Below are 19,947 nucleotides of genomic sequence, written 5' to 3' on the forward strand. Positions count from 1 at the left end.
CATGCGAGCCACTTGTCCAGCTCTGCCAAATCAATTGGCGATGGACCCTTGACTCGGCATGGTGGATTAGCGCCTCTTCCCCTTCCCCCACTTCCGCAGTCGGCGGCTGGATGTTATCCGCCACATGACGTGCAGATGTGCCTGAATCTACAGGATGACCCCCTCTGGCAAGACCCTGCGTTAAAATCATAGCACCTTCCTTTCGTGCCAACTGCCCTCCCCGGCCCTTGAAACCTCCTGCCTGTGCTACCTTCTGCTACCTGGTTGCTCGGCCTCATCAGCTCCAACCAGGTGTCAATATCCTTAGAGCCGAGGGGCAAATTCTCCCACCCACTCATCCGCTTCCTGAAAAGTTTGTGTGTGGCACAGAGTGTTCAGTTCAGGTCCCTTACCCATAAAAGGGTGCAGAACTTTTCATTTCTTTCCTTTAAAATGTTCCTAATAGGCTGCTGAGCCCCCCATCGCCTTCCACGCCAAGCTAATATGCAGTAGGTAAAAATGAACTCTTCCTGTGTTTTGAAAGTCAGTTTCACTTGACTTTTTAAAAAGGGCGCAGCAATCTTTGTCACACATTTAGTTTTCATTTAAATCAGAACTGTATAGCAGAAAGGAGGCATGTACCAGTGCTACATGTACCAGTGCGGGCTGAGGGTGAATGTGGCTATCACGCCTGCACCGGTCCTTGTCTCTACTACTCGCTTACCCTCAAGTGCCCGCCAAAGGATGACTCACTGTCTTCAGCCTTTACCATGGGAATACATCAACATTAAATCATTACCATTTTTTTATATGTTTTATTTTTACAGGAGAACAAGTATTCTCTTATATTTTAAAATCTTTGCGTCCTAGTCAGCCTATTAAATAATTAAACCCTGCTGGCAGCCCCTGATCTGGATCCTGGTTGCCTCAGTGAACCATTGGACCTGGCTGTGCATGCCATGCAGAACGAGGAAGCAACAACTTAATCAACATTGGCTGGTCACTGAGGTACTACAGTGAGCCTAGAAAGAAAGCTGGCAAAGAGTGAGTGCCTCTGTGGAGTGTAAAATAACAAATGCACAGAACTTATGTATTTGATGCACACTCTCTAGTTATGTCCAACAATAAACACAGCTAAGTGAAAACAGTAATACAAATACCATTCAGCATTGCAAAATCTGTCTTTTCTTCCCCACCTGCTCCCTGTACACAGGCCCGCAATAAACAGCATACGAAATGTCACAAATAGCAACGTACTGTAGCATATATATATATATATATATATGTATATATATATATATATATATATATATATAAACATATGGACTTGCAGGACTCTTGTACAGGTCCATATATTTGTAAGTGTAAATCAATTCACTTTTCTCCTATGATTTATGCATATAGCCAGAAGAATTAAAATTACTGTAAACAATTCATAAAGCTTAGTGTGTGAAATACGAGTGTCATTAATAAACTACACAATAGACAGCATAGAAATTCAGTCTTGGTTCGGTCCCTTGCCCTTAACTTGTTCAGCATTCAGGGGGCAAAGATAAGGGATTTCTATGACAAACGGAGAGAGCGCAATTATAGAAGCACTGACATTTTAGTACGAGACATGAAAAGCATACGGCCAGAGACCACATGAAAGACAAATGGCAAAAATGCAAACTGCTAATTAGTGGAAAATGCCAAATTCATTAGTGAGCTGCTCATGGGATGGGCACTGAAGCTGTAAAGTTACAAACCAGAGCTAACTCTTTCAGTACTGACATGAAAAAAATCACTGGAGTCACAATTGTGTGTCTAGGTCTTATCAATAACTACCTGGTAGAATATTGAAGAAATTCATGTATGAATTATTACCTAATGCTACAATAAGTTACAATACCGAGGCAAACAGTAGGTTTTTAATCAGTATTACTATGCTTTAAAGAGTTTATTTTAAGGATAGTATTTTACTATATTTTAAAAAACAAATACACAAATGCTATTATGATGCAACCCAGCAACTCTTGAGGTTCGTTTTATACTTATTTTGCAATATGAGGGAGAATATTAGTGTACACATCCATTTATACCATCAATGGTAACAAAAAATCCTTTGCAGAAGACTGTGATCGAAAAATGAAAATAAATTCTTAAGTCATGTATCACATAATATGCACCCATGTTTAATTGACTTGCATATTAAAAGATGAAAATGTGTTCCTTGAACATATAATGGCCCCAGTAGCACAGGATTCCAAGGAAACTTACACATTGTACAACAGATGACATCATATTCCTTGTACTAGTTCTAATAAATACTGAATTGATGACATTACTATTATGCATATATGAATAATTAAAAATTGATTCCAATATATGTTAATGCATCACTGAATTAGTATTACAGCAGCTGCCTAGCTGATCTTGATTATCAGACCCTGCTGCACTCAGTGCAGCTAATCAGGCTGGGCCCTTTCCATTGGTCCCTCTCTAAATAAAACTCCTTGAGTATCTGATAAGTTTCTGCTAGAGCTAGTTGAAATTCTGACTTGATTTGACTTCTTGTTGTGACCAGAATTGTACCATGGATTATGCTGTCCCTGACCATTGTCTGTTTCTGCTACTAACCTCTCCCTGTACCGTGGCATGTTAACCAGATTTTTCCCTGAACTCTGCCAGCTCTGACCTCAGCCTGCATTACGAATTATTCTATTGCTCTCAGCTTGTCTTTTGACCTTTTATGGTAATCTTGGTAGCAGACAACCTGTGTTACCACAGTGCTTCTAATTAGTAAATAGTGTTGACTGCTGTGCGATATCTTTTTCTTAAATTTGAAATGCACCAAAATGAGGTTTAATCTGTGATAACTAATATATAGAATACAACCTATCTTGCTGCCCATGATATGCTGCCATACAGTGCTCTAGCAGGTCTAAATTTCTACTGGTTGAAGGAGGCGTCCTACACGAGAGCTGGGTAAGTGCATTTGGGCTATGTTACTATGACAGCACTACATTTGAATTATATCTGTGAAAAAAAAAAATCATGTATCGCTGATCTGGCTAAAATACTCCAACCTTCATTGGTAGCTTTATGGCCTGATTAAAATAAAACAACTACATAAAGGTTCCAAAAAAACCACAAGACAGGATTAAAAAAATACAATAACCTTTATACATGATCAGGTGTTATTAAAGACTACAGCTGTTTTATTCAGAGCTGTGCTTTATAAAGGCACTCAGGGTAACACCAACAAAACAAATGTATAAATACTCAAGATAATTGGAACATTCATGTGGTGATTATATAGTCATCTGACCAGGGCCTGATTATCCAACAGGCTGACTAGGCAGAAGTCTAGGGCGCAAGGAATTGTTGTTGGTTTTTTTGTGGGGGGTGTTCTCCAGTAAATAGAAAACATGAAGGAGGAAAATTGTAAGGTTTTAATCTTGACATATTACATGGTAAAGGTTGAAGATAATGAGTCAGCCTTGGGCGGTCACTTGAGGATAAGCGAGTAGTAAGGATGGCGACAGACGCAGGTGTGTCAGCCACCTTCACCCTCAGTAGCGCTCGTACATGCCTCCTTTCTGCTATTCAGTTTAGATTTTAATGAAAATGAAATGCATGACAAAGATTGCTGCAATCCTTTTAAAAAGCCAAGTGGAGCGAAGTTTCGAAAATGCAGGAAAAATACATTTTTACCTACTGCATATTAGCCTAGCGTGGAAGGCGAATGGGCGCTACAAGCGCGATAGCCTAAGGCAGCCTGAACCCTTAATCAGGCCCTGGTCCTGACAGACATCATATCCTTTAAATTAGAGATGCTCAGGCTCAGTTCCCCGAGAACCAAATGTGCCCGAACTTAGCAGATTGGAGTACCGAGCCGAGCCGGCTTGGTACTTTTGCGCGCCCTCTGAATTGAAAACAAGGCAAAACGTCATTACGTTGTCCGATCTCGGAGTTTTGGACTCTAGAAGTACCGCCCTTCACGGCAATCCAGCGACATTTCACTGAGGGACACAGAAGGGGTAGCACGGTTCTTGGCAGTCCCTAGTGCAGTTGGGCAGCATCATAGGTAGAAAAGAAAGAGGAGGGGTAGCAGTGTTCTTCAAAATCTCCAGCGACATTCAGGAGAGCTCCATTGCTACATTTCTTATTGTCATTGCTGAAATACAAATAATAGGGCTGGCAGGCTTGGTCTTCTAAATCTGCAGTCACATTGTACTGTGTTATGTAGGTAACATACAAAGAGGAGAGAGCTCCATTGCTCCATTGCTAATTGTCCTTGCTGAAATACAAATAATAGGGCTGGCAGTGTTGTTCTTAATCTGCAGTCACATTGTACGGTGTTATCAAAATGGATTCACAGGAGTACACAGAAGACCAGCAGTACCAAGCAGCTGCTGGCACCAGTCATGATGATAGCAATCCCTCTACGTCAGTGGTTCCCAAATTGTGTGCCGCGGCTCAGCCAGAGAGAAACCCAAACAGAACAAAAACTTACCAAGCCTCGCGGTGCCAGGCGGCAGGCCCCAGCATCCTCCTCTCTCACGCAGCTTGTCACTCAAGACCGCTCTCGCTGATTCTTTCCTCGTTTAGCTCCCCAGTTTCAGTCCCCGTATCCACATCTGAGGAACCGATGCAGATAGCCTAGATAGGTAGAAATTTCTGATGTTTTCAGCAAGGTTGCAGCGGAATCTCTACTGCCTCATCGCCCTTGGGACTGTCCCATTCACCTCATACCCGGCAAAAGGATACCTAGTGGAATAATATCTCCGTTATCCTTACTTGAGACTCGAGCTAGGGTGGCCTACATTGCCGAAAATCTCGAACGTGGGTTTATCCAAAAATCTACTTCTCCTGCCGGTGTAGGATTCTTTTTTGTTACGAAGAAAGCTGGGTCTCTTAGACAATGTATTGATTACTGCAAATTGAACGCTATTACCATCAAAAACCATTATCCTCTTCCTCTCAATTCGGAGCTCTTTGATCGCATTCGTGGGGCTCAAATTTTCACGAATCTTCATCACAGGGAAGCTTATAATTTGGTCTGAATCCGTCAAGGCGATGAATGGAAGATGGCCTTCAATACCAGGGATGAGCACTACAAGTACTTGGTCAGGCCCTTTGGACTTTGCAACGCTCTGGCTGTCTTTCAGGAATTTACAAACAAAATTTTCATAGACCTGCTATATTCCTCCGTGGTTGTCTACCTTGATGACATTCTGATCTTTTCTCAAGATCTCACCTCACAGCGGGAACATGTCAAAACTGTCCTTTTTCATCTTAGAAAAAAACATCTGTATTGTCAATTGGAAAAATTCCCATCACAACTACCCTTTCTTGGCTATTTAATTTCAGGTACAAGGTTGCAAATGGATCCGAAGAAAGCAAAAACTATCCTTGATTGGCCTCAACCCTCTAGTCTTAAAGTCACTCAATGGTTCATCGGTAATAGTATAATAGTATTGCACTATTATATATTTTTTCTCTTTCCACATGATATATGGCGGAGAACATAAGAAGATTCTACGTGCATCAATCTTTTCCAAATTAAGTATTTTTATTAATTTATTTATCTTCACTGTTTATTGATTGGCCCATCTATCATAGTGATACAACAGCGCAGAAATATTCACCTATTTATATTTACACTTTGTAAGTAGTATATGGCCTTACATGTTTATGTAACTTCAGCTGTGTTGGTTAAACTATTAAAAAGCTATGAAAGTGTATAGAAAGGTATTGTACCCATAAAAATATTAGAATTAATATTGAGTTGAAGTTACAAAGCATTTAGCTGAATGTCACAATAGTAGTCAGATCAATATCTAACATATATATGGACTTAAAGCTGTATTATATTGTTAGAACAAAAGAAGCGCCCAGGCAGTATAAATAAATTTACCATGTACTCTTTAGAATACTGCATATTGTAAGCCACTTGGATGTTATTTGGTATTGTCAAGAGAAAGAAAAGCAATGACGATGAAAGTTGATTCAATGAACAAAAATATCATCTTTCTAGCAAATGGGAACAAGACGTTATTTTCAGAGATTCACAAATCCACTTGAGTGTAAATTTGGTAATACTGCTCTGCACGGATTAAGGTCCACAGCTCACTTTCCTCGTACCTGGCTTGTTTGTGTACACTTCATTTTAACATGGAGCACCGTTTTTGGCATCAAATATCACTATAAGCTCCACATAGAAAACACAGACTTTAAATATGAGTGTGTCCTCTAATTTTTCATAAATGGATGATATAATTCTATTTTAATCATCACATAAGGGCCTCCTAAAAATTGCAAAACAGTTCATTGTGTGTATGCACAGAGACCTGTAATACTCTATTTATTTGTTATTTATTCTGATCAGCCTCTGGGATTTAAAATTTTGCTATTGCAATTTCTTCCCCTTCTCTGACTGACGTGAAATCGCCACCAGATCTTCCCAAGTATAAAAAGGCTTTCTGTAGAACGGACTTTACAACTTCCAGCGTGGCTTCAGTTCATATTTGCCAAGACCTGCCACATCAAATTAGCCTCTGATTCCCTTCTTGCCAGTAAATAATCTTGCCTGTTTAATGCCTCGTCATCACTCTGATTAAGGGGACATTGCATTCAGAACCACATCTGTTTAAAAAGTCTAGGAAACTGCATCATTAATGACTGTAGGATCACGGTTTCTTAATATGCACAAATACCCTTACACGTTTCTAAACATAACATCATATTTCTATATCAATTATGAATAACTGCATTTTTTAGTTTGTTCATTAATATCTTCATATTTCACTGGAAGTGTACAAACATTTCATATTTTTTATTACTTATTAATAACTTGATCTGCTGAGAAAACAGGAAGCGGGGCTTCTAATATTTGTCACCTAGGTCTGGAAAATGAAATCATGATTTAATGAGCTCAGAATCCAAGGCTATTGGCGGTAAACAGAAACATTGATTATCCAAGAAAACACAAGCAGTGACATGCATAATGAAAAGAAATGATGTGGGATTAGGTGCAGCTTTTGGCAAGTGGAAAGATGAAATTATAAATAGCTATGGCTTACTGTAAAACACATGCCCCAGAGAAAGCCCTATAAATGGCATATGAGATGGAGCGGAGACCAGATACAATAAATGGGTATAAAAATACTAAACTGTACATCTCACACATCAGGGAAAAATAAAAGATGCTATGACATGCTGCTTCCTCAACAGCTCATATAAGATTCATTGAAGGCTTACTAAAGTGCATTTTACTAGGGTCCAAACATGTTTGTTATCCTTCTTCATCTTCGGTTCTTCAATTTGTAATGTTTTTAAGTGGGCGAGGATAGACCAACTTGTAGCCAATTAGATCATCAAAATGTTGACAGCAGCACAGAATATTTCAGAAGAGTCCCGCTTTTGTGGTAGGCAGCGATCTGGTCTCTTTTGTGATTATGTGAGCTACATGTGACATGGTTAGCAGGTATGTCACTAGCCATTGTGAGGTCCAGTACAAATACAACAGACACTTACACGCACTTCTACATTTGTAAATAGTTCACATTTAATAAAGTTCCAACTCACATTCTTTTATTAAGAATTAGAGATTATTTACACAAAGATAAACCTACATTAAAGGTGTTTATCATTATCATCATCTATTTATATAGTGCCACTGATTCCGCAGCGCTGTACAGAGAACTCATTCACATCAGTTCCTGCCTCATTGGAGCTTACAGTCTAAATTCCCTAACATACACAGACAAACAGAGAGAGACTAGGGTCAATTTTGATAGCAGCCAATTAACCTACTAGCATGTTTTTGGAGTGTGGGAAGAAACCGGAGCACCCGGAGGAAACCCACACAAACACGGGGAGAACATATAAACTCCACACAGATAAAGCCATGGTCGGGAATTGAACTCATGACCCCAGTGCTGTGAGGCATAACCACTAAGCCACTGTGCTAGGTTCAGGTCCTAAGAAATATATGGTGTTTGGTCTTATATTAATCCACATTTTATCAGCAGGAATCCGGTATCATCGGAGCAGTGATCACACATAGCGGTTGCTAGTTATGATTAGTATAAGATTAATTCTCAAAAGTACTCTGTTAATGAGTTGGTTTCAACCAGTTTTTCGTCGGGAAGACACCCATGCAGCTGTTGTGGTGAGTTGCCCCCACCTTTGGAAAGGCATCATTTGAAAATTACCTATGACCTGCATTGTACTGGACTGACTTGACCCCTGGACCAATGAAGAAATATCTTGATATTATCTTTGTATACACTGTGACATCATTACTGTTTTTTTCAATCCAAACTGCATATAAACAGGCTCTGACCCCGCAACAGTCTCCCTTTATCAACAAAGACTTCAGGATTGATGACTGTTCCCGGATCCAGGGTGTCTGCATAATGTATCAGATATACTTTGCTATTAAAACTCTTGTGAGTTGTAACCACATTAATCGCATCAGACAATCTTTATTGGTGTTGATTGAAACGAACATTACAATAAGTTACGTGATGTTAGTGACGCTGCAGGAAGCCTCTCTTTGGAAGATGCACACATGGAGGGGTCTGCGACTGGAAAAATGGTGGCAGATTTGATGTTAGAAGTGGAGGCAGCCATGTTGCCTACAAGGGTGTGCTCCATCTCCTAATTCAGTGCAGAGCCCCCCATCTCAGGAGCAGAAAGGCTGCCCGCCATGTCCCATACTTCACTTTGAAGGGCCTTCTCCCCTAATGAATCTGTTTGGCCCCTATACTTCTGTACTCCCTGAACCACACTGATGGATAGTGTCCTGATGCAAGGAGGGAAATGGAAGCTAGAGGAAATTGTTTTATAGTGGATAGAGCAGGATTGGCCCAGAAGCCTCATATTACAGAGTACTGATATGAGGCTCATGGTACATTTGATTCTAGAAGATTTTTGTGAGCAATGCCCCTCTTTGTGAAGTGAAGCTCATACATCTAACTTATTCTTGTTTGTGCTGATCACAAACAAACTGAATTAAAATACATTACTGAATATATCTTCATTATATTATATGGATAATGTATTGCAAATACATGTATAGAATATTTAGCATGCTAGTTAAAAAACAAACAAAAAGTTGCACAAACTGCAGAATCAACATGAGAACATCCTCATGTAAACTTATGTGTTTAATTAGTCACATGCTGTAAAAGAGAAAAAAATGCTTGGTATATTGTTCAAATGTTTATCTAACACCAGTTTAGGTCTTTAATTGTGATAAATAAAACCAAACTACAAAATAAAACCACTTAATACAAACCATAATACACTTCTATAAAATACAGCATGCGTAGAATTGTAATATTTAAAAAAATGTGGACATATTATTACAGTATTTTATCCCACCTGTGATAAAAAAAAAAAAGTGTGCATAATAAGTGTTATCACATAAGTGACATGGGCTCTGGGAATCTCAGTTCAAAACTTACATAAACACTTGTATGCATTGGAATAAACACCCCAAGGAGTTTAGAGATATATTTTATTTAAATAACACAATGTGGGCACTTTTCATAACATCTGAGGAATTACAGTATTATTATTTCTCTATTACAGTGCAGTTTTTATAAACACATTAACATTCCAGGTTATGTGCAGTTAAAGTGACTTTTACATAGACAAAAACATTCTGAATCCCTTTACCTCCTAGCATAAAGCAGGCAGGAACTTACTATGGCGCAGTGAACAGGAATTTGACATTGCACTACTTATATTAAAACAGGGTTGTCTTACAAATGTCCTTAAATCCCCAATTATTTTTGCAGACTATAGTTCTTTTTCCAGTCTTACCCAGAATCCTTGTCTGGAGTCTTGCTGTCTCAGCGACCTTTGCAGACATTTGTTTAAATAAATTGATATAAGAGTACCTTAATTTTGCTTTCCACCTTTTTCCATACATTAAGCTAATATGTTAAAGATCAACAGAGCTCCTTTATATTAATAGATCCATATAAGCCTGAGATAACAGTGGGGCTCACTTAGAAAGTCGTCATGCAAAGGACCCGCAAATGGCATTGATGTCATGAAGCTATATCTGTGGCTCTGAGCACGTGTAACTGCTGTTTCAGCACGAGCAAAGCTCACACCTGAAGGGTGGAATAGGGCGCGAAAATAAGCTTTCCTTGTGGCCGCAGGTTAGGTGCAAAATGCGGCTAAGGTAGTGCAGGATCAGCAAAAACAGGATTTATTTTTGCATATATATATATATATATATATATCTCGATATATATATATATATATATATATATATATATATATATATATATATATCTATATATATATATATATATATATATATATATCTCTAAATAATTACTACGTTTGTGGGATACCACATGCTATTTTGCCAACACAAGATGACCTGAAATTTGTACCACTTCAGTTGTTGCCCGAAATTAGTTGGAAAAGAAAAAAAGGATTCCATTCCTTTGCTCTATGCAGCCAATAGTGAGGCACAATGTGCATGACATTAGCGAGTTAGTTGAAATGTGAATAAGGGAAACAAGTAGCATCTTGGGAGATAGAAAAAAAAAGTAATGATGGGAGTAGGTGAAATGTTGTAGTAGGCTGTGCTATGCGGTGAAGTCTTCAGGTGTGCACAATCTTGGTGTGAGTATGGGTTGGGTACGGTTTTTCAATTACCACCGTGTGAGTGTGTGTATATGCCACTAAGCCATACAAATATGCGCAACTGCGCCTATAGGTAGGTGCTACAATTCACAAGCCTTGCCGTTCCCATATGATCTTGAACGACTCTTGCCTGAGCTCAGTAACAGGTTTGCTCTCGCCAGAAAAAAATTTGCTCTTTTTGACTACCCTCCATTACTTTTTAAATAAGTACTTTCAAAGACAAGTAAAATGCCATGGTTTCATGCAGCAAGAGGAGACTTACAAAATAAAATATTGTATTAAAAAAGAATTGTATTTTCATAATTCACCATTACAACTTCATCAAAATATATGAATTTGTGGATTATTAATAATGTGGTAATTTTATTAAGAAGAAAAAAGTTAAGTTCTGATTATAAGTTAGTTGTTATGGTTCTTCTCTAATTTATGTTACTTTCTATGGAGAGGGAAAGCCTCCTACAGGTCAAACCGCTTCAATTATAAATGCAAAAACTGTGGGACTGAATGGAGCAGCATTATGACAGATATTAAATATGATTAAAACAATGTTCCCCCTGCCTAAACCTTACCTGCCCTCCACACACAGTGGAGACAGCTATTTTGTAAGCTGAATCAACATACATCAGCATGCACTGCAGCCTATTAATTCACTTGAAGCCAATGACATCATTAGGGCATATAGTGTCTCAATGTCACTGGCTCCTAGTAAAGTGTTAAGTTGCATTCTTGTGAATTGTTGTTCACTACAAAATGGCTGCGTCCACTAGGTACAGTGAGGTCTGCTCCTCCAGTACATTTTTCAAGTCTCTGCCAGTGTCACTCTTTTTACAAATGCATGAAGACGCTTGACCCATGACTAGCAGATCTTCATTTACCCAGATAGCAGCGAAATAATGAACAGGAGAATCAATACCTAGCAAATTAAGCTGTATTATCATGAATGTTGAATCACCTATAAAATGGCTGCCACCAGTAAGTGCAGGCTGATGGTACACATACATTTTGCAATTGGTCTTATTTAAGTTATGTTTTACACAACATATTTAACCACTTACATTACCACAAACCAATTTAAATAAACTATAGAATTAATACTTGAAATTATCAGGCAATAACGTAAATAAAATATCTCCAGGCACATTGGCCAAACATAACCATAATACAGTGCAGAATCACCATTGTGTTATTCCTACAATGCAAGCTTGCAAACTTCCAGCTGCAGAGATAACAGATTAAAAAACAGCAAAATCAATATTCTCTCACCCCCAAATATAGTGCTTCATGGCCACTAACGCTAAAGCACAACTTGATCCAATTCCGACAGATTTCTTGCAACATTCGATGATTCACAAAGATACAAGTAAACATTTACATATTTTGATAGCAGTGGAGATCATACTTGCCAAGTCTCCCAGAATGTCCAGGAGACTATAACCTTCAAGGATCCCACTTCACTTCTCCTGAAGCGTGCGAGTGCCTTGATTACATCATTTGATGCAAACTGCATTATTATGTCACTGCTCCCACAGCATGGTGATGTAAACCACGTAGCTGCACAGCTGGGAGAGGGGCCACAGTGACAGAATTTGTGCTGTTATGATCCGGCACTTGTTCCTTGGACCTCCACTCCAGGATCTACTGGAAGGGAGGCCAAAAAAATAGGCAACTATGGTTAAGGTATCTAACACTGTATGTACATTACTGCAAGAATTTGTCCCTCACAATCAGCCATTTTAGATATCTGCAGTGTCTTTAGCAGATTATTGACAGGAAGCCAGATGTGCATAGGAAGATGGAAACAATGTGTTCTGTTAACTTCCTTCAGTATATAGGGTGAATTGTCCAGTGAATAAATGAATTTAGTCCAGTGAATTCTTTATTTTAAAAGAATGATGTATGTAGAAGATACTACATAAAACAATGTTGAGACCAGTGCATCATTACTATGTATACTTTTAATTAATAGTTAGAATTGTACAACAAAAAAACAGAAGTGGAGACAGGCGCGGGCTGGGAGAGGGATGGCCGGGGGGCACAGAGGCGGCCGCATCATATAAAAGGGGATGCGGCCGCCTGTGCGCTGACGCGGTCGCATCTGATGACATCAGATGCGGCCGCGGGGAGGTTGAAACTGTTTTTTGCATCCAGGGGGCGGCCGGCCGGCCTACCCCCCGGCCCTAAAAGCCGTCTGACCGAGCCAGCCTGCCACTGAGTGGAGAAATGACCAGTGATTGAACGAACACAGCTAGCAAAATGAACACACACGTCCAGTGAATAAACAATGTGACTTACTTTAATAAAACAAAGGCAACAAATCAACTTACACAGATGATATATTAAATTGCATTTGAATGCATTAAAATTGAATATGTTAATTCACTGCACAATTCACCCTATATGTATAAGCTCATGTATCTGAGCCACTACTCCCTAGCACCTTCACCCACAATCTACCTGCTGTGTAAAGTGCAGCAGTCTCCTTTGAATTTACAATAGGAAGCCAAACGGTGTTTAAAACAACTGTAGCTGCAAGGTCCTCCTGGACAACACACAGCTGCAGAAGTGATAGGAAGAGTCAGGAAGTTGCAGTAATTTATCCTAATTCTATTGATCTCTGGACCTTTAAGCAGGAATCCCAATATCTATGCTGACAGCGCAGACATTAATGTGGATCATCCAGTTTATGTTTGCTTATATGCTCCTATAGTAATTAAGCCTGTTATATTACTTTTCACATTACAAGGTGTTTGCTGCCTATATTATTGCCCTATAATTTTTTTACATGGTTTGTAGGTGAGCTTCCCAGAGTTTGATTTGAGAGTATATATTGGTGCTACTATTACCTATTTCACTTAATGCAACTTTCACATAAGGCTTACTAGTACTCTAACAAAGGTAGAACAATAAATGGCACTGTAATTCTAACATTGTTTGACTTCTATATCTAAGGATAACTCAATGATTATTGTAGATTCAAGAAAATTTACAGTTTTGGGAACAGATTCAAGTAACAAATGTGGAACAATTCCTGACAACTCACACTCAATTTCTTATATGTAAACTAGTGTTTCAGTTTCACTGTATCTCAAGGAATCTTTTGGAGGGCATTTTAGTTACATTTCGTATGCTGTCACATTCTGATTAATGGGCCAAATTGTATTATAAAGGGAAAGGAACACTGATTTTCCATTGTTGCTTTTCTTTTCCAAATACGTTCACTAACAAAAACCTTTCTTTAGTTTTATATCTGGTGAATGAAGTCAAAAAGCTGTAAGGAAGACATTAAGAAAATAAGGGTAGTCTGTAGGGAACATTACAGTGCTAAATAATCAGTCATTAATGTCCGCAAGTATGTAAAAATCACGTATTACATTACCCTGTGTACCATATACAGGTGTACTGTGATAAAACCTTGTCTGTTGTTGGAGATACAAAATCAACACCATGGCATAAAGATAGAGGAGATAATGCTAAGGATTCTAGATTCAACATTTTCTTAAAAAGAATTACAATAGTTCTAAAATTAAAATAGGCCTAAGATTTTGACTACCCGTCACTTAAAATGTGAACTTTAAGAATCAAAAAAGCGTGGCTCCCGTTACATTCATGAATAATTATATTTGTCAACAGCCATTTGCCCCAGGCTCACAAACATATATAGTCCCATGCAAGCTGTGCTCCATTCACTGTGCACGTGTTTGTATCGTACCACAATAAGTAAATTACTTTATTGACAAGTGCTGTAAGTAGTGCAATGATTTCATTAGACACATTCTGTTTTTCTGAAGATAGAGTTGATAAATACTGTAAGTCATTCTCACCACTTATAGGAACATATTGTACAATTCAACCAATAATGATGTTGACTAGCCGCCACCAGGAGACCAAACCTACAATTCTTCTGGCTACAAGAACGCTCATCACAAGTATAATGCACTAGGCCAGGCAGGATGTCTTCCATTTTTGTTTCTTTAGCACACCTAAAATCAATTTCTTCACTCATCCTGTACTAATAACTTAAGTCACAAAGCAAAAATCTAATTTTTTTTGTATTTGTTTTTTTTTGTTTTTTTTAACAAATTTAAGATATATTTTCAGCTCTGTACACAAGGGAACAAAACATGTTTGGCTCAAGTCTCTGTAATATTTCTCCTTTTCATTCAACAGTGATAGCAAACAGATATTAGCAGACAAGTGTGTTTTTCAAAACAGGATTAAGAGTGGTTTAGTAAAACAACTTGTGCTAAACCTGTATGTGTATATTTAAGTATACAGTGGCCTTGAGGGCCCACCTTCCCTGACATCCTCTAGACTCTAATATATGACTTAAATTTTTTCTTAACAGTACTCCCTCCACGACCATGTAAATATAGTATATGTATCTTTTTATGTAAGAACTTAAGACAGCCTTGATATTTGACTATGGGAAAATTAAATTAGCTGCGATGTTCTGAGGAACATCGCAGCTGCGCGTTTTTACCGTTACTACGGTAAAAATCTCCACAAAGTATCTCCGGAATGCCCACAAGACACTTCGCTGCTAATTGAATTCCCCCCGATTTGTCTTTCCCTAATACGAAGATAAGTTAATAGAATTCTTAGGGGCGTATTCAATTGTTCCTCCGGCCGCCGGAAAAACTAGCGCTCTAAAACTATTACCGTTTATACGTAATTACTCGCTGAATTTCATCTCGATGAAATTCAGCGAGTAAACTACCGTATTAACGGTTTTTGCGCGCAATATTATCGTATAAACGGTAATAGTTTTAACGCGCTCGTTTTTCCGGCGGCCGGAGGAACAATTGAATACCCCCCTTACAGTGTTAATTACGATTCAGCAATAGCAGTTCCTATGTTCCAGGAAGATGTACTGATCACCCTGTGTTTTAGAGAAAGCCCTTTTTAGCATAAAAAAGGTAAAACACTATTTAGTTCAAGTTAAACAATAGATGAAACACACCTTTTCACTCATGAAAATTTGTAAAACAAAATTAAAAAAATAACAAATAAATGCTCAACACTTCTATTTCCAGGATTCTTCTTCCTCTCATGAACTATGATTAGCTGACTGATGTCGTACCATATGTGCAGACACTCCAGACTGGAATTCTGGATAAACAAATACATGTGTAATTTTATCTCTTGTGCATATATAACTCTTCATTATATCACAGTACCCTGGCATTTAAATGGTTACAAAACATAGGCTAGAAGTAGCAATATGTAGGTAGTCCCTTTTAAAACATTTACATCTCACCAATAAAATATTTTCAAGGTGATATTAAAAACAAGGATATTTAGATTCCATACCCATCATTACCAGGAAGAGGCTACTGTGATGACTCTGGTATATGCAGGGAAGGGCTGGCAAATTTTAGCCCGGGAAGAAGGGGGCAAGACTTGACTCAGAAGCCTATTAGGAACATTTTAAAGGAAAAAAAAAAAGCAGGTGGCCCAGCCCAAGGTAGCCCACTATGGGACTGGCCCGGGGGGCAGATGCCTCCTGCCCCCCAGCCCAGCCTGCCCCTGAGTATATGACATTTCAAGCATCAACTGTACCAAATATTCTGCAATATATTTGTATGTTGCTGCATGGTTTAACCAAGCTGGATGCAGTTTTCTCTTGTGGAACAATAGTTGGGATGCAGTCTTCTTACGGTTACATATTAAGAAGCCCTGCACCAAAACTGTAAGGGGGACCTATGCACCCATACATAATGAACAGCCAGTGATCAAATGTTCAGTAAAACAAAAGAAAAATTAAATTAAATTCCATACTGAGGAAATATGTACTAATACATATCACATGTGCACATAGGAGGTACAACAGGGTTGTACAATCATTGATAAACCACTCATTGCTCAGCTAGTGGCTGTCGCTTTATAACTAAATCTCTTGTCTCCCATCTGATAATCATGGTGGCCAGCAACAGCTACAATCTGACATATCGTCCACCTCTTTTGCATGTCACGAAAAATAAGAAAGGCACTCGAAACTCAATTTTTCTATCTTCCAACAGGATTTATCTAAAGAAATAAAATACACAAAAAAATTATGTCTACAACAGACATATTCTGTCTACCCAGTTTTTAGCTGCCTAGGCATATAACAGAAAGTTCACACATCTAGACAGATCCAAAACACATTGAGGTTGGAGTGCCTTTGAACCATTCGAGCAAAAGATGTGACTATCAGCTGGGCATTAAAGGCTTATGTTAGGCTTCACTTTTCAAAGTAACTCATTTACTGTCAAGTTAAATCAATTAACAAATATTTTGTTATTGTAAGTTTTAAAGCACACCAAATGCTCACACTGCACTGAGAGCTCTGTAACGCTCAAACTTTTACTAAAACCAGTCAATATGCAAATCGGAAGAGCATCCAACCGATTGTCATTTCCACATTCACCACCTGCTGCCTCCATTGAGATAAATTCTGTTAATTGTATCTGAAGGCTGCACTATCATCTAGCTACTACCATCAAGCTAAACATCGGAGAGTTCAGGGGCGAATGGGATTAAACCAGAGATTGCTGCTTGTGATTGGCCATCCGCTACCTCCGTCATTTCAAAGTGGTGAGCAGAATTAATTTGCCAGTTTGGGGATACAGAGCTGACCAAGCCCCATGGAAACTATTGCATGTAGCATCCCCCAGGCTTCGGATGGGGAGAGCTGCACTACCACCTTTTACTATATGGTAGTTCAGCTTTAATAGATATGTTTCAATGAAAACAGAAAAATTAAAACTAACTTTTGGCCATAAAAATATGAAAAGTGAGTAAATGATAAGGCATGAAATGATATGACGCAGAAAGTACAGTGTAATTCCGTTCTGTATGCTAGAGTGAAATGCATGAGATCCAGGACACTTTGTGATACAGTAGACATTAGACCTGTTATAATGAGGGATTTTTCCAATATCTCCCTCCTGACAACTTTTGGAATGACTAAGCCTGGAGTTAGAAGCAAGCAGACAGCACAGACAAGCGAGTACATGGTCAAGGGGGATTCCCTTTGCTTTGTACACCTTGAAACTCCATCTCCTCCTTCTCCCAGGGCACTTGCGTAGTTGGACACTTCTGCGGAAGCTCATGAGGGGAGATCCCCACAGCTAATGCTGTTCCCACCTCTCTGTGGCAGAAAAGAGATGTGGGGCGACCAGCCGCTCCAGGGGCTAGAGCGTCAATGAGAACATTTGTGGGAAATTCTGAACGGGGTCGATCAAAGTCTTTATACGATGCCTCCTCCCTGTTTTGCTTGCACGATAAGGGCGAGAGATGTTTCCTGTAAAGGACACTGTCATCCTGACCGAAATTCCAGTTTTTACCGGGATCCACACACAGTGAGCTCAGGTTGTTCTCGCTGGGAGTATTTGGCTTTTTCTGGGGGTGACACAAAATACTATTGTCATAAATGATGATACACGCAGACAACAAGGCAGGCTATTTTCAGGTTCATGAATAAGATGAGCATTGGGGGACCAATAAAATAAAAAAATCAAAATTTAATTTTGTTTAGTTTATGATTACCCTGATAGTTTACACTTCACCTCCCTGCTACATTACAGACAACTCAAGCCCATGCATGTCCTATTGTGGCAAATAAGCTGCGAAGGGCACGGACACAACCTTCAGGTCATGTAGGGACATTATATTTAAAATGATCATGTTACCTACAAACAGTGGGTGCATCCATGTTGTATCCTGATATAATGGTCATCACAGGGCAGCCTATCACATCACTAGGAAGCAGTGTTCATTTGACAAGTATATCAGTATGGTTCAGTCCACAATATTGATACATGCACTGTTTCCGAGTGACAGAGTTTAATTCTCAAAGAAAGCACAAAATTATGTTTTCTGTAAATTAGAGCCAAACTGTCCAGAAAATGTCACCTGTCGGACAGGACATTATACCATCAATCCGTGAAACTGGGGTGACACCAGTAGTAGACTAGGGTCCCACCTGCATTTTGGGAGCAGTGCTTTATGTGTAATTTAAAAGAAGATATCTGCTGTTAGCTCCAATCACTAAAGTCTATGCTCTCTACTGGCAGACTCGTGGGTTTCCAAAACCCCCAATACTCACGACTACTACTTTTACCATTTTCTCTTAGTAGATAACAAAAATCTGCTGAAATCCACTTCCATCAAAATTAATGTAAAACAGTCTACGTCGCTTCTAAAATATATGTGTGACCCCAACCATAATTCTATAAACTACTGAATGCAAACATGGATGATTTTGATTATATTTGTGTACATGCAAATATAATGTATTTTTAATGTGTTTAATGTATATTCAACATCACACAATGACACAAACCACAAAACATTTATTTAATCATGAAACATGGGTGACAGTACAAACCTACTACATGCACTGCCAATCTCTGAAATAAAATGTGAAGAATTTTACTTTGCTCTGTGTTCTTAATTTCAATTGAGAGGGACAACCTGTACACACAACAGTTTTTAGTCACTCTGTCACAAACAAAATTACTTGCCTGTATAGTTCCCAAAATGGAATAAGAGATATAATACTTAATCTCAACCTACAGGTACCATGTTTTACTTTATCTCTTCTGAAACTTCAGTGAATTATATGTTTTTAGAAGCTGAACACTACACATTAATAAAGGGGAGTTACAATATATTTAGAAAATAAAATAAAATTACTCTGTGCTCATAACATTTATATGTAAACAAAATCTATTGGGATTTATATCGCAAGTTATCATACCCATAGAGATATCTTTTGATACCATTTAAAAATGAGCCTCTTATGTTAAAGCTCAAAGTACCACAATCTGAGTCCAACACAGCATACTTGGCTGTAACAAAGTGACCCAGTGGTAAAGAGGCTTCCTTACAAGCAACAAGTTGGGACCAGCACAGGGGGAACAGGAGAGGAGGATGTATCACAATGTTGATAGAGGTTAAGAGAAGTATGAATAATCAATCGCGATCTTGATATTGTTTAAAAATACATTTATGCTATGAGAAGATTTGCTTTAATGTTTTATTTGTAGAATATTACTGTTGCCAAATCCCTGAGAGAATGATAAATGACAATCACATCTGCATATATGTTTATATATATTATATGCGCCCCTCGCAGAGTTATTTTATTTTCAATGTTTAAAAGTTCATATTTATTCATTAATTACAACAGTACAACTCGCTTACTGCATTCAGATTTTTTTTCTTTTGTATGGTCTTTTCGTATTATTGTATTTTTTTTTTTTTTTTCATTTTTTACATTATTTTTATGTTGCATAGAAATATTTGTTTCATCTTTTTTTGTGT

The 19,947-nt window shown here is 38.4% G+C and overlaps 1 protein-coding gene across 4 annotated transcripts in view; it reads right to left on the reverse strand.

Annotated features, from left to right (window-relative positions):
* Window positions 1-9,476: 9,476 nt before the first annotated feature.
* DENND1B (DENN domain containing 1B) overlaps window positions 9,477-19,947 on the reverse strand; it is a 143,695-nt gene continuing 133,224 nt past the window's right edge. For all 4 annotated transcript variants that reach the window (XM_075182590.1, XM_075182587.1, XM_075182589.1 and 1 more), the window contains one exon: window positions 9,477-18,021. In XM_075182590.1, the coding sequence (XP_075038691.1) occupies window positions 17,638-18,021 (384 nt within the window). In that variant the 3' untranslated portion in view covers window positions 9,477-17,637. The remainder of the gene's footprint in view (window positions 18,022-19,947) is intronic.

The sequence above is a fragment of the Mixophyes fleayi genome, chromosome 8, assembly GCF_038048845.1.
Source record: "Mixophyes fleayi isolate aMixFle1 chromosome 8, aMixFle1.hap1, whole genome shotgun sequence".
Classification (NCBI taxonomy): domain Eukaryota; kingdom Metazoa; phylum Chordata; class Amphibia; order Anura; family Limnodynastidae; genus Mixophyes; species Mixophyes fleayi.